General features: G+C 33.6%; 1 protein-coding gene across 1 annotated transcript in view; it reads left to right on the plus strand.

Annotated features, from left to right (window-relative positions):
* The window catches only part of Elk (Eag-like K[+] channel), a 1,103,641-nt gene that overhangs the window by 159,305 nt on the left and 929,294 nt on the right, over window positions 1-15,042 (plus strand). Inside the window, exon 5 of the mRNA XM_075312997.1 lies at window positions 13,689-13,826. Coding sequence (XP_075169112.1) covers window positions 13,689-13,826 — 138 coding nt within the window. The remainder of the gene's footprint in view (window positions 1-13,688; window positions 13,827-15,042) is intronic.

Consider the following 15,042-nt stretch of genomic DNA (forward strand, 5'->3'; position numbering starts at 1 on the left):
ACAATAGACAAAGAAATCTTATAAAGTGTCTAAACGAACAATTAAATTCCGTGAAATCACTGAAATTTTTAAAACCATCCAACGTGGGATTAAAAACCAAATTCCTGAAAATTCTTTTGCTGGAAATAGAAGCGGAGCTTTGGAATTTGCAACGTGCTACTAATTGTATCCCATTCAATTGTCTATACCGGTTCCCTGTTGATCATCCAGAAAAAAAAACAAAATTTTTTAAAACCAATGCAGCTTTCTACAACCTAAATTCCTGATAGTCTTGAAAACGTTTTAAAAAGAAAAAAATAATAATAATAATAATAATCAAAAAAAAAACAAATAACCTCAAAATATTGTATTTTGAAATATATTCAAATCAAAGTATTATTTTTTTTATTTATATTTATCAAAAGAAAATTCTATCAACATTACTAAATTTTGCTGGAGCTTAATTTTCATAAAAATAAAAAAACAAAAAAAGAACAAAACAATAATTTTTCTAATCTTCGGGTTTGATCTACTACACTACTACTACTTTACTACTTTTTACCGAATTACATTATTCCCATTAATTACAGAAAATTAATAACAGCATTCACCGCAATAAGTTCCAGAGGCCTCTACAACTGTTGTGAGTTTTGTTTTTGTACTACATTCATTTGGTGAGTGGTACTCTATGATAGTTATAAGCTATTTGTTAAAACATGGTAAAAAATGAGAAACATATTGGGAATATAGTATGACGTAGAAGAAAAAAAGATACCAATAATACAACAATACAATCAATGTAACATGTTCAAGTTTACATATTACTGTACATCAAAACAATCAAAACTATGATCTATTTTGTTCTTATTTTGTTATTTAATATTTGCTTTCTATTATGTTATACTTTAATTTTAAATTAAAGATTATTCAACAGTTAATTGAAGTACGTACTAAAATTGATATTGTAAACATGATTCTTTTTACTTAATACATTAAATCTGAAAAAATGAATTGCTCAATTTAGACTTTTCTTCTTATCTGGTGGGTAAAAGCGTTATGGGATCTTCTACAAACATGTAAGTCAAGAAGATATTGGTAGGGTGGGTGAAAGAGGATACCACATGTCACCAAAGAGTATCCGAATCATTAATGCATGAAATTCCCCGTTTCAAAATTAAAATATTATTACTGTCCAATCGCTCATTTAGTTTCCGTATTAATTTGAGGAAAAAGGGACTCATTAAATTAAAGTTGTAACGTTTACTTGTAAGAGGCTAGTCAAGAACCCCCCATTCACCGTTGTAGCTAGTGATTTATGAGTCCCACTCGACTTAGTGCTCTTACCATAAAAAAGGGTCTATGTTTGATTTTTTTAGAATGGAAATTCTAGAATAAATTTCCCAAACGTTACAGAGTGTGCAAAATACCTTGGCGTTATTTTGGACAGGAAGCTGAATTTTAGGCTTAATGTTGAAGAGAGGGCGAGAAAAGTCACGGTAGCTTTGTACTCGTGCAAAAAGGCAATAGGGAAAAAGTGGGGACTAAAACCAAAAATTGTGCATTGGCTATACACGGCAGTATTTAGACCTATAACGCTATATGGTGTTGTAGTCTGGTGGCCGGCACTTCAGAAACCGACTTGTTTAGAAAAAGTTCAGCGTATGGCGAGCTTATGTATCTCAGGCGCATTTAGTAAGACAGGAACAGACTCCCTTAATGTCATGCTACATCTATTGCCTTTAGACATTTTGGCCAAACAGTCAGCTGCAACAACGGCTGTGCGGTTGCGCGAGCTATCGCTGTGGTCGGAAAAAATGTACGGTCATAGTTCGGTCCTCAAAGTAATGCCAGATGTGCCTAACGTAGTGGATTACACCCTGGCAAAACCACTTTTCGACAAAAAGTTTGAAACTCTAATTCCCAACAGTGAGGCGTCGTGTACACAGACCCCGGGGAATAAAAGATATATAGATTTCTATACTGATGGCTCCAAATTGAATGGACAAGTGGGGTTCGGAGTATATTCTAAAGATCTGGAAATTCGAATAGCGAAAATATTACCTAATCACTGTAGTGTTTTCAGGCTGAAATATTGGCAATAAGAGAGGTGGTGAATTGGCTGAGAAGTAATGTTCCAACAAATATTGGCATTAATATATACTCAGGCAGTCAACCTGCAATAAAATCCTTGGACTCTGTGTTCCTTAACTCGAAAACGGCCATAGACTGCCGCAAATCTCTCAACGAGATGGCTGAGCAGTACAATATTCACCTAATATGGGTGCCTGGCCATAGGAACATACCGGGGAACTGCGAAGCAGATGTGTTAGCAAGGCTAGGAACTACCTTACATATTCCAGGGGAACTTGAATCTGTTGGTATGCTTCTGGCCACCTGCAAGCTCTTACTGCGTGAGAAGGCTGTTATGATGGCCAATATTCGATGGGAAAATTGCAAGGGTTGTAACGACACCAAGCAAATATGGCCCCATTTAAACTTAAACCGCACACTAGATATGCTAGTGTTCTCAAGGCGTCAGATAGCACTCCTAATATCTGCTATAACGGGTCGCTGCCTGATAGGCGAATTTGCAAAAACTATAGGTGCGAAGTATAATGACTATTGTATAAGCTGTCATGACGTGGAGGAAAAGGAATCAATTAAACACCTCTTGTGTGAGTGTCCTGCTTTTTGTGTAAGGCGTAAGCGAATTTTAGGAGCATATAGCATTAGATTACTGGCTGACCTGGAAAACGTTAACTTAAGCAGTTTGTTAAGGTTTTTGGAGCAATCTGGTTGGTTCCACAAAAGTAAATAATAGAGAAGGTTCAGTGGTTAAGACTAGAAGTGCCCATATGTAATAGGTACTTTTAGTTAAATGTGGTATCACAATGGACTGAATAGTCTAAGTGAGCCTGAAATTTAATCGGGCTGCCACTTTAACCTAACCTAACCTAACCTAACCTAATCTTTGGAATTGTCGAATAATTATAACACAGATAACTGATTGCCTCTTAAATAGACGCAGGAGAATTCTCTTATTTGCTAGACAATTTGTACAGCTCTATGAGATAATTATCCGTTATTCTTAAGGCCGGTATGCACCTCGAAATTTTCGGTAGCAAAAATTTATTTAAGTCTACAAAAGAAAAACAGGGCTGTGTACACAAATTTTAATCCAGCTAATCACTTTTAAAAATTGTTAATATATGTTCCAAATATTCCTCAAATAAATTGTTTATAATTTACAGACCTTTTAAAACTTTTACGCACACAATGATTGTAATAAATTAAATGTTTGCTGCCAAAATATGCTTTTGACAACCCTGTTATTTTCATTAGAGGTGCGTACAAAGACTTTGTAATTATAACAAGATGTCCAAATTGCCTCTTGTTCTTGAATAGATAAAAGTGCACGACTTTAGGTTCGCACACGTTCGTTATCTATTTTGCTTGTTCGAAGGTTTCTTTGCAACATTTTCTCCAATTCCTCTTTAAAATTGTATTCGTAACAATCATGTGTCTAAATAGCTGTGTTCGGGGGACCAATAATGTATAATAATTTGTGACTCTAAAATTTTTCGTTTAAGGCCGGTATGCACCTCTAGCGAAATTTTCGGTAGCAAAAATTTATTTAAGTCTACAACAAAAAAACAGGGCTGTGTACACAAATTTTAAACCAGCTAATCGCTATTAAAAATTGTGAATATATGTTCCAAATATTCCTCAAATAAATTGTTTATTATTTACAGACCTTTTAAAACTTTTACGCACACAATGATTGAAATAAATCAAATGTTTGCTGCCAAAATATGCTTTTGACAACCCTGTTATTTTCATTAGAGGTGCGTACCAGCTTACGAAATTGAACGCTACCGAAAATTTCGTTGGCATAAATAGCAATGCATTTCTTATGGGAATGAAATTTTTCGCTAGAGGTGCATACCGGCCTTTAGACAAAAACACGAACAAAAAGAGATAAAAAAACAACAATTGACAAATAAAGAAGTTAAAAGAGGGAAACATTTTGAATTGGCCGCTACTACGGGTGTGTTTCCAAAATTAAAACTGTAAAGTAAAAATTCCTATTTTCTCAGAAAAACTGTAGAAAACTCAACGTAGAAAGAACACCAGGGAGCATAATAGACATATCTTAATGATTTAATGACTTAAGGTGGGTATTAAGTTCCAGTTTAGCCGTTAAAATTGCCATTTTTATCGTCATATAATTATAAATAAACCATATTAGTCATTATGTCTTATATGGCAATGTAATTTGTAAAGATACGGTACCAATAAATACTCAACAAAATAAAAATAAACACAATTTACTTGAAGTAATTTCTTTTGGCATAAATGTTGAATGAAAAGAGTGCAGAAACAGGCCTATTAACCAAATTGAAAATTCTTCATTTTCTTTTCTTTTTTAGATTCTTAACATCATACCCATTTTTTTCCAACTCTCTCATACATGTATGAACCTAAACTCATGAGCCTATTAGGAAAAAAGGGGAAGAATTTAGACATCTTGGGAAATCAGATAATCTTTGGGTGCGTACCAGCTTACGAAATTGAACGCTACCGAAAATTTCGTTAGCATAAATAGCAAAGACTTTGTAATTATAACAAGATGTCCAAATTGCCTCTTGTTCTTGAATAGATAAAAGTGCACGACTTTAGGTTCACACACGTTCGTTATCTATTTTGCTTGTTCGAAGGTTTCTTTGCAACATTTTCTCCAATTCCTCTTTAAAATTGTATTCGTCACAATCATGTGTCTAAATAGCTGTGTTCGGGGGACCAATAATGTATAATAATTTGTGACTCTAAAATTTTTCGTTTAGACAAAAACACGAACAAAAAGAGATAAAAAAACAACAATTGACAAATAAAGAAGTTAAAAGAGGGAAACATTTTGAATTGGCCGCTACTACGGGTGTGTTTCCAAAATTAAAACTGTAAAGTAAAAATTCCTATTTTCTCAGAAAAACTGTAGAAAACTCAACGTAGAAAGAACACCAGGGAGCATAATAGACATATCTTAATGATTTAATGACTTAAGGTGGGTATTAAGTTCCAGTTTAGCCGTTAAAATTGCCATTTTTATCGTCATATAATTATAAATAAACCATATTAGTCATTATGTCTTATATGGCAATGTAATTTGTAAAGATACGGTACCAATAAATACTCAACAAAATAAAAATAAACACAATTTACTTGAAGTAATTTCTTTTGGCATAAATGTTGAATGAAAAGAGTGCAGAAACAGGCCTATTAACCAAATTGAAAATTCTTCATTTTCTTTTCTTTTTTAGATTCTTAACATCATACCCATTTTTTTCCAACTCTCTCATACATGTATGAACCTAAACTCATGAGCCTATTAGGAAAAAAGGGGAAGAATTTAGACATCTTGGGAAATCAGATAATCTTTGGGTGCGTACCAGCTTACGAAATTGAACGCTACCGAAAATTTCGTTAGCATAAATAGCAAAGACTTTGTAATTATAACAAGATGTCCAAATTGCCTCTTGTTCTTGAATAGATAAAAGTGCACGACTTTAGGTTCACACACGTTCGTTATCTATTTTGCTTGTTCGAAGGTTTCTTTGCAACATTTTCTCCAATTCCTCTTTAAAATTGTATTCGTAACAATCATGTGTCTAAATAGCTGTGTTCGGGGGACCAATAATGTATAATAATTTGTGACTCTAAAATTTTTCGTTTAGACAAAAACACGAACAAAAAGAGATAAAAAAACAACAATTGACAAATAAAGAAGTTAAAAGAGGGAAACATTTTGAATTGGCCGCTACTACGGGTGTGTTTCCAAAATTAAAACTGTAAAGTAAAAATTCCTATTTTCTCAGAAAAACTGTAGAAAACTCAACGTAGAAAGAACACCAGGGATCATAATAGACATATCTTAATGATTTAATGACTTAAGGTGGGTATTAAGTTCCAGTTTAGCCGTTAAAATTGCCATTTTTATCGTCATATAATTATACATAAACCATATTAGTCATTATGTCTTATATGGCAATGTAATTTGTAAAGATACGGTACCAATAAATACTCAACAAAATAAAAATAAACACAATTTACTTGAAGTAATTTCTTTTGGCATAAATGTTGAATGAAAAGAGTGCAGAAACAGGCCTATTAACCAAATTGAAAATTCTTCATTTTCTTTTCTTTTTTAGATTCGTAACATCATACCCATTTTTTCCAACTCTCTCATACATGTATGAACCTAAACTCATGAGCCTATTAGAAAAAAAGGGGAAGAATTTAGACATCTTGGGAAATCAGATAATCTTTGATAAATAGTAATGCATTTCTTATGGGAATGAAATTTTTCGCTAGAGGTGCATACCGGCCTTTAGGAACAAAAAACTAGAATCTGTTGGAATGCCCCTGGCTACCTGCAAGCTCATGCTGCGTGAGAAGGCTATAATGATGGCAAATGTTCGATGGGAGAATTGGAAGGGCTGTAACGACACCAAGCAAATATGGCCCCATTTAAACTTAAACCGCACACTAGATATGCTAGTGTTCTCGAGACGTCAGATATCACTCCTAATATATGCTATAACGGGTCGCTGCCTGATAGGCGATTTTGCAAAAACTATAGGCGCGAAGTATAATGACTATTGTATGAGCTGTCATGATGCGGAGGAAAAGGAATCAATTAAACACCTCTTGTGCGAGTGTCCTGCATTTTGTGTAAAGCGCAAGCAACTTTTAGGAGCATATAGCGGATCTGGAAAACGTTAACTTAAGCAGTCTGCTAATGTTTTTGGAACAATCTGGTTTGTTCAACAAAAAAAAAAAAAAAATAATCAAGAAGGTTCAGCGGTTAAAACTAGAAGTGCCCATAGGTTAGGTGGCAGCCCGATCTCTATAAAAATAGAAATATAGATATAAAATTTTGACAATAAATTCTATAGAAATAAAATTTTGAGAAAAAATTCCACAGAAATAAAATTTTGAGAAAATTTTTTATAGAAATAATATTTTGAAAAAAAAAATTCTATAGAAATAAAATTTTGACAAAATGTTCTATAGAAATAAAACGTTGACAAAATTTTCTACAGGAATAAAGTTTACCACACATTGTTAAAGATCAAGCCTTGCCGGCTTCTAATTTCCTCCTCTGGAGCCAGATTTGAGTAAGATCAGTTACGAAATGAGGCCTGTATGGTCAAACATAAGGTTATATGGGCGATTTCTTCAAAATCGGGCGATACATATATGGGAGCTATATCTAAATTTGCACCGATTTCGATGAAATTTTGCACAGGTAGTTAGTACTATAGAGGACTAGATCTAGCCAACTTTTAGTAAGATCGGTTGATAAATAAGGGTTTTATGTCCAAATTTAGAAAAATCGGGCGGTAGATATATATGGGAGCTATAGCTAAATCTGAACCGATTTCGATGATTTTTTGCACATGTAGTTAGTGCTATAGAAGATTATATTTAGCCAACTTTGAGTAAGATCGGTTGATAAATAAAGGTTTTGTGGCCAAATTTGGGAAAATCGGGCGATACATATATATGAGAGCTATATCTAAATCTGAACCGATTTGGATGAAATTTTGAAGACTTGAAGGGCGATGGAAAAGATTACCTTTTGCCAAATTTGGCGACGATCCGTTTAAAAAAACGCGCAACGTGACCCCATTTGTCGAGATCGGGCGATACATATATATGGGAGCTATATCTAAATTTGATCCGATTTCTTGCAAATTCAATTTCGGTCGTCCTTGTGCCCAAAAACCTCCCTTTACCAAATTTCATCAAAATCGGTTAATAATTGCGACCGGAATCCTGTGAACAACAAATACATGGACAGACGGACGGACGGACACCAAGCGCTAGATCGACTCAGGAGGTGATTCTGAGTCGATCGGTATATATTTTATGGGGTCTAAAATGAATATTTCTGGTAGGCACATTTTTTGGCCGATCAAACTTATTATACCCTGACCACTATGTGGTTTAGGGTATAAAAAGAGAAAATCACTCAAGTAGTGTGGGTAATAAATCCAAATTTGTACAAATCGAGCAATATTCTTATGTAAGAGCTACAAGTACGTATAAATACGATCGGCTAGTACAACAAAATTTGAAATTTGAGTAACATTGGTTAATAAATAAGAGCATTGTGGCCAAATTTGGGAAAATCGAGCGGTACATATATATGGAAGCTATAGCTAAATCTGTAGAGGACTAGATCTAGCCAACTTTTAGTAAGATCGGTTGATAAATAAGGGTTTTATGTCCAAATTTAGAAAAATCGGGCGGTAGATATATATGGGAGCTATAGCTAAATCTGAACCGATTTCGATGATTTTTTGCACATGTAGTTAGTGCTATAGAAGATTATATTTAGCCAACTTTGAGTAAGATCGGTTGATAAATAAAGGTTTTGTGGCCAAATTTGGGAAAATCGGGCGATACATATATATGAGAGCTATATCTAAATCTGAACCGATTTGGATGAAATTTTGAAGACTTGAAGGGCGATGGAAAAGATTACCTTTTGCCAAATTTGGCGACGATCCGTTTAAAAAAACGCGCAACGTGACCCCATTTGTCGAGATCGGGCGATACATATATATGGGAGCTATATCTAAATTTGATCCGATTTCTTGCAAATTCAATTTCGTTCGTCCTTGTGCCCAAAAACCTCCCTTTACCAAATTTCATCAAAATCGGTTAATAATTGCGACCGGAATCCTGTGAACAACAAATACATGGACAGACGGACGGACGGACACCAAGCGCTAGATCGACTCAGGAGGTGATTCTGAGTCGATCGGTATATATTTTATGGGGTCTAAAATGAATATTTCTGGTAGGCACATTTTTTGGCCGATCAAACTTATTATACCCTGACCACTATGTGGTTTAGGGTATAAAAAGAGAAAATCACTCAAGTAGTGTGGGTAATAAATCCAAATTTGTACAAATCGAGCAATATTCTTATGTAAGAGCTACAAGTACGTATAAATACGATCGGCTAGTACATCAAAATTTGAAATTTGAGTAACATTGGTTAATAAATAAGAGCATTGTGGCCAAATTTGGGAAAATCGAGCGGTACATATATATGGAAGCTATAGCTAAATCTGAACCGATTTCGATGAGTTTTTGCACATATAGTTAGTGCTATAGCAGATTATATTTCGCCAACTTTGAATAAGATTGGTTGATAAATAAGGGTTTTATGACCTAATTTGGTAAAATCGGGAGCTATATCTAAATCTGAACCGATTTCGATGAAATTTTGCAAACTTAAAGGGTGATGCAGAAGATTATTTTGTGCTAAATTTGACGACGATCGGTTAGTAAAAAAGTGCAACGTGACCCCATTTGTCGAAATCGGGCCATACATATATATGGGAGCTATATCTAAATTTGGTCCGATTTCTTCCAAATTCAATAGCGTTGGTCCTTGTGCGAAAAAAAATACCCTGTATTAAATTTAATCAAAATCGGTTAAAAATTGCGACCGGAATTCTGTGAACAACAAATACATGTCTGTCCATGGACACCAAGCGCTAGATCGACTGAGGTGATTCTGAGTCGATCGGTATATATTTTATAGGGCCTAAAATCAATATTTCTGGTAGGCACATTTTTTGGCAGATCAAACTTATTATACCCTGACCACTATGTGGTTTAGCAAGGCCGTATTCAGGGGGGTGGATGAGGGGGATCAAACCACCCCCCCCCCCCCACCACCGAAATGAATGAATATTTTTATATAAATAAATATATATTTTTAGCCGCAGAGAAAAATCTTATCGAAGATGTGTAAGAAAAGCTTAAGGTTTTATTTTGAAAAACGCTTACCTATAAAACTTGCACAAATCATAGAATACTAGTTGAAAAGGCCGTCAAACGACGGTCGAAAAAAAAACAAATTGTTTTTGTTCTCGCACCACAAATTTCATTTTTGGAAAATGTCTTTCTGCTTTTTATGTGTGTTTGTTGTTCTTTTTGTGAATATGACTCGCTTTGTTTGGCCATAGCAACAACAATGAAACAGCCAAACACACATTTGTAAATGAAATGGCGCAAAACTGCGAAAAGAACCTGCCTAATTCAGCGATGGAAGCACTTGGAGAGTGCAATAAAGAGATATTTCCAAACGTGCATATTCTTTTAAAAATTTTGGTCACTTTGCCAGTTACTCAGGAATGGAAAATACAATTTTTAAGAAAGTACAAAAAAGGTATTTTTTGAGCGGAAAGGTACTTTTTACTAAATTTCAACAAAAATTTCACTGGAAGATTATTGTCAAGAGACTGAATTTTAAAGAAAATAAAATTGTGACAAAATTTTCTATATAAATAAAATTTTGCAAAAATTTTCTATAGAAATAAAATTTTGCAAAATTTTTTCTATAGAAATAAAATTTTGCAAAAGTTTCCTATAGAAATAAAATTTTTACCATAAATCTGATATCGACTCAAAAATGTCTACACAAAAGGTACTAAATCCTTCGCGGGGGTACTACGGTACTGACCGGGGTGAAAATGTATTGAAAAAAGTACTATAGTACTGCATTTTCCATCCCTGCTCATCCGAACGTTCATTTTCAACAATGAAGAGATTAAAGACGTATCTTAGAAATTCGACTAGCGAGAGTAGACTCAATGGATTGACATTAATTTCGGTTCATCGCCGAATAAATGTGCCGTCTAAAGAAGTCATTGATTTATTTGCTGCCCAAAAAGCCCGTCGGCTCAATTTAATATTATAAAAATATTGTATACATACCTATACATAAATAAAATTTTCTACACATGAGATTATATGAATATTTTTTTTTTTTAAGTTGAGTTAGATTTTTTTGGCACGAGTGGTAACTGTTGTTACCACACATTGTTAAAGATCAAGCCTTGCCGGCTTCTAATTTCCTCCTCTACACACAAAAAAATTTCACGAAAATTTTTCCTATTAATATTTTAATTGAGTTTTAAAAAATATTCAATTAAAAATTTAATTGATTCAACAAATTTTTTAATTGAAACAAAAATCAATCACAAAAATAATAGTATCAATTATTTTTTAATTGGATCAATTAACTTTTTAATTGATACTATCATTTCTGTGATTGAAGACATTTCAATTAAAAATTAATTGGATCAATTAATTTCGTGATAGAATCAGAAAAAAAATTTTTTGTGTGTAGAGCCACCAAAATGTAAAAATTATTACAAATTGTGTTGAGTGAAAATGTCCCTACATTGTGGCCCTACGTCCCTACAAGAGGCTAAATATTAGAAGATACCTACATATAGGGAATTTCCCCTACTTGTAGCAGCACTGGTTGTAGTTGATATTGCACCTACGGAGTTAGTATGCCACTAATATTGAGCCCATTATTAAAAAAGAGAAAATCGCTCAACTTTAAATTTGTCATGTTTTTTCCTTGTTGTGGTTTGTAATTTGTTGTCTTAACTCTATATTTGAATTTGTTTTATATAATTGTATTAGTTATAAGATTTTAAAAATATGTAAGATTTTCTCCCCGTACTATAATTATAAGAACTTTGTATTCTTGTTGTGCGGATATTATTCAATAAATATTATTCAAATATTAATAAATCCAAATTTGTAAAAATCGAGCAATATTCTTATGTAAGAGCTACAAGTACGTATAAATACGATCGACTAGTACATCAAAATTTGAAATTTGAGTAACATTGGTTAATAAATAAGAGTATTTTGGCAAAATTTGGGAAAATCGAGAGATGCATATATGTGGAAGCTATATGTAAATCTGAACCAATTTGCATAATATTTTGCGGGTTTGATTAATACCACAAAAGGTTACCTTGTGCAAAATTTGAGTAAGATCAGTTAAGAAATGAGGCCTCAAACATAAGGTTATGAGGGGCAAATTTTTCAAAATCGGGTGATACATATGTGGGGGCTATATCTACATCTGAACCGATGAAATTTTGCACATACCATTAGTACTATAGATGACTGGATCTAGCCAACTTTGAATAAGATCGGATAATAAATAAGGGTTCTATGGCCAAATTTGGGAAAAACGGGCTATACATATATAGGAGCTATATCTCAATCTGAACCGACTTCCATGATTTTTGCACATATAGTTAATGCTATAGAAGATTACATTTAGCCAACTTTGAGTAATATCGGTTGATAAATAACGGTTTTACGACCTAATTTGGCAAAATCGGGCGATACATATATGGGAGCTATATCTAAATCTGAACCGATTCGGATGATATTTTGCAGGTATAGTTGGTACCACAAAAAGTTACTTGGTGCTAAATTTCAGTAAGATCGGTTAATAAATAAGGCTATTATGACCATATTTGGGAAAATCGGGCGATGTATATATATATATATATATATATATATATATATATATATATATATATATATATATATATATATATATATATATATATATATATATATATATATATATATATATATATATATATATATATATATATATATATATATATATATATATATATATATATATATATATATATATATATATATATATATATATATATATATATATATATATATATATATATATATATATATATATATATATATATATATATATATATGAGCTACATCTAAATCTGAACCGATTTCCATGATTTGTGGCACATATAGTTAGTACTATAGAATATTAGAGTAGGCCAACTTTGAGTAAGATCGGTTTATAAATAAGGGATTTGTGGTCAAAATTTGGCAAAATAGGTTAATACATATATATGAAAGCTATATCTATTTCTGAACCGATTTCAAAGATTTTTTGCACATATAGTATGTGCTATAAAAAATTTGATTTGGTCAGATCGGTTGATAAATAAGGGGCTTGTGGTCAAATTTGGAAAAATCGGGCGATACATATATATCTGAACCGATTTCGATGAAATTTGGCATACTTAAAGGGTAAGTAGTTAACGCCGTTCGGATAGTAAATGAGCGCAATCTGACCCCATTTATCGAAATCGGGCGACACATATATATGAGAGCTATATCTAAATTTGATCCGATTTTTTCCAAATTCAATAGCGTTCGCCCTTGTGCCAAAAAAGCGCCACATAGCAAATTTCATCGAAATCGGTTAATAATTGCGACCGGAATCCTGCGAACAACAAATACATGGACGGACGGACGGACACCAAGGGCTAACATAGATCGACTCAGGAGGTGATGGGGTCATTTCGAAACCGCCGTCCTTCCAACACCATGCGTTCTAAAGGGCTTTGCCCAAATAAATTTGACAAACATGCTGTTACGATTTTATATTGAGGCATTTTTAATTACCCGGTTATTAAAACACAGTTCTTTTCAATAACAACAATCTACAATTTATTTGCTTCACTGAAATGTTTCATTTTACACTCCGACTACTTTACAACTCGAGCTCTTCATTCCAACGACGATTTGGAACATTCTGGCAAGATGGTTGTAGAATAGACTACATCCATCTTGTATGTCTTATCTACAACCATCGTGTATGTATATACATCTGGATACATCCCAAAAAAATACCAGATCTTCCTGACCCTTTTCAAATAAACAACATTTTTGCTGGGTATTAACTGAATTGGGTTTTGTGGAATTTATATATGTATATTCTAATATATTTAATTGTGTCTAATTTATTTTGTTATATTTTGCAGGTTCGCCATTTTGGTGCCTCTTCGATATTGTTCCGATAAAAAACGAAAAAAGGGATGTGGTCCTGTTTTTGGCATCGCACAAGGATATTACCCAATCGAAAATGCTAGAATTAAATGCCGGTGAAGAATGTGACAGCGGTAAGCATAACAACAGTTTTCTTCTGATCAGACAATGACATATAAGTCACTAGCGTAACCCGGCCCGCTTCGCTGCGCCTACCGAAACATATTTTCGTTAACGTAGACAACCATAACCTTCGATCTGAAAACACATTCAAAAAGATTTGGAATCTTTTAAAGAGTAGGGTCAGAGGAAGTCTGGCACAAAATTTGAAGTACTGATTATTCACTCCATGGTTTCCACAAACGTGTCCTGTACATTTCAAAAAAATCGGACTATTTGCTTTTTCGTTTATATACAGAAAGAGAGCGGCTATGCAGATGTAAAACGGGCGGGCTGAACAAACGTCGGATAGGGGGTGTTCCATTTTTTTGTTTTTTAATTGTTCTGAATTCAAATCGTTGGACAATCAGTGAATTTCAAGCGTGGTTTGTCAACTTCATGTAAATTTAAATTTTTTACTTAAAAAAGTCAAGCAGAAGCCTGTGGAAGAATCATAAAATTATGTACCGATTTCCCATTTATCGACTATCTTCTACATTATATTTTAAAAAAATTGGGCAAAAGGGTAGTAGACGTCCCAGAAAATCTCAAGCAAATTATAAGCCCTATTTTTAAACAGCAGGGCAAAGGGAGGCCCCTCTTCCCTTCAGAATATCACAAAATCATATATCCATTATAATAATATAACATACCCCACATCCTCTGCAAATTTCAAGTAAATTGGAAAAGTTTAATTGCTTCACGGTATGTACTTTAGGAGAAAGGAGGTCCCCCTTTTATTTTTCCCCCACCAAAATTAAAAAAATCATATACCTCATATAAATTTCATAATCTCTCCCAAGTTCTCCGTAAAATTTCAGTAAGACGACAAATTTTTGTTTTTTCACTGTAATTTAAAAAAGTCGGACAAGGGGAGGCCCCAGCCCTCGACCAAATATCGAAAAATAAAGTAGCTGCTCTCTGCCCAGACGCCCTTTTCAACCTTCCTAGAAAATTTCAAGCAAATCGTATAATTTTTTTTTCCAATTTTCAAAACATCGGGCAAGGGGGAGGACCCCCTTCCCGGCCAAATATTAAAAAATCAGTTACCCCATAATAAATTCATAACCTTACGGCGTGTTCTCTGTAAATATCAAGTACTTTAAACAAAAGTCGTATAAAGGGGTGGTCCACCTCCGCGACCAAATATCGAAAAATAAAGTAGCGGGTCTTTGTCTAGACACCACCCCT

The sequence above is a fragment of the Haematobia irritans genome, chromosome 5 (genome assembly GCF_050003625.1).
Source record: "Haematobia irritans isolate KBUSLIRL chromosome 5, ASM5000362v1, whole genome shotgun sequence".
Taxonomy (NCBI): Eukaryota; Metazoa; Arthropoda; class Insecta; order Diptera; family Muscidae; genus Haematobia; species Haematobia irritans.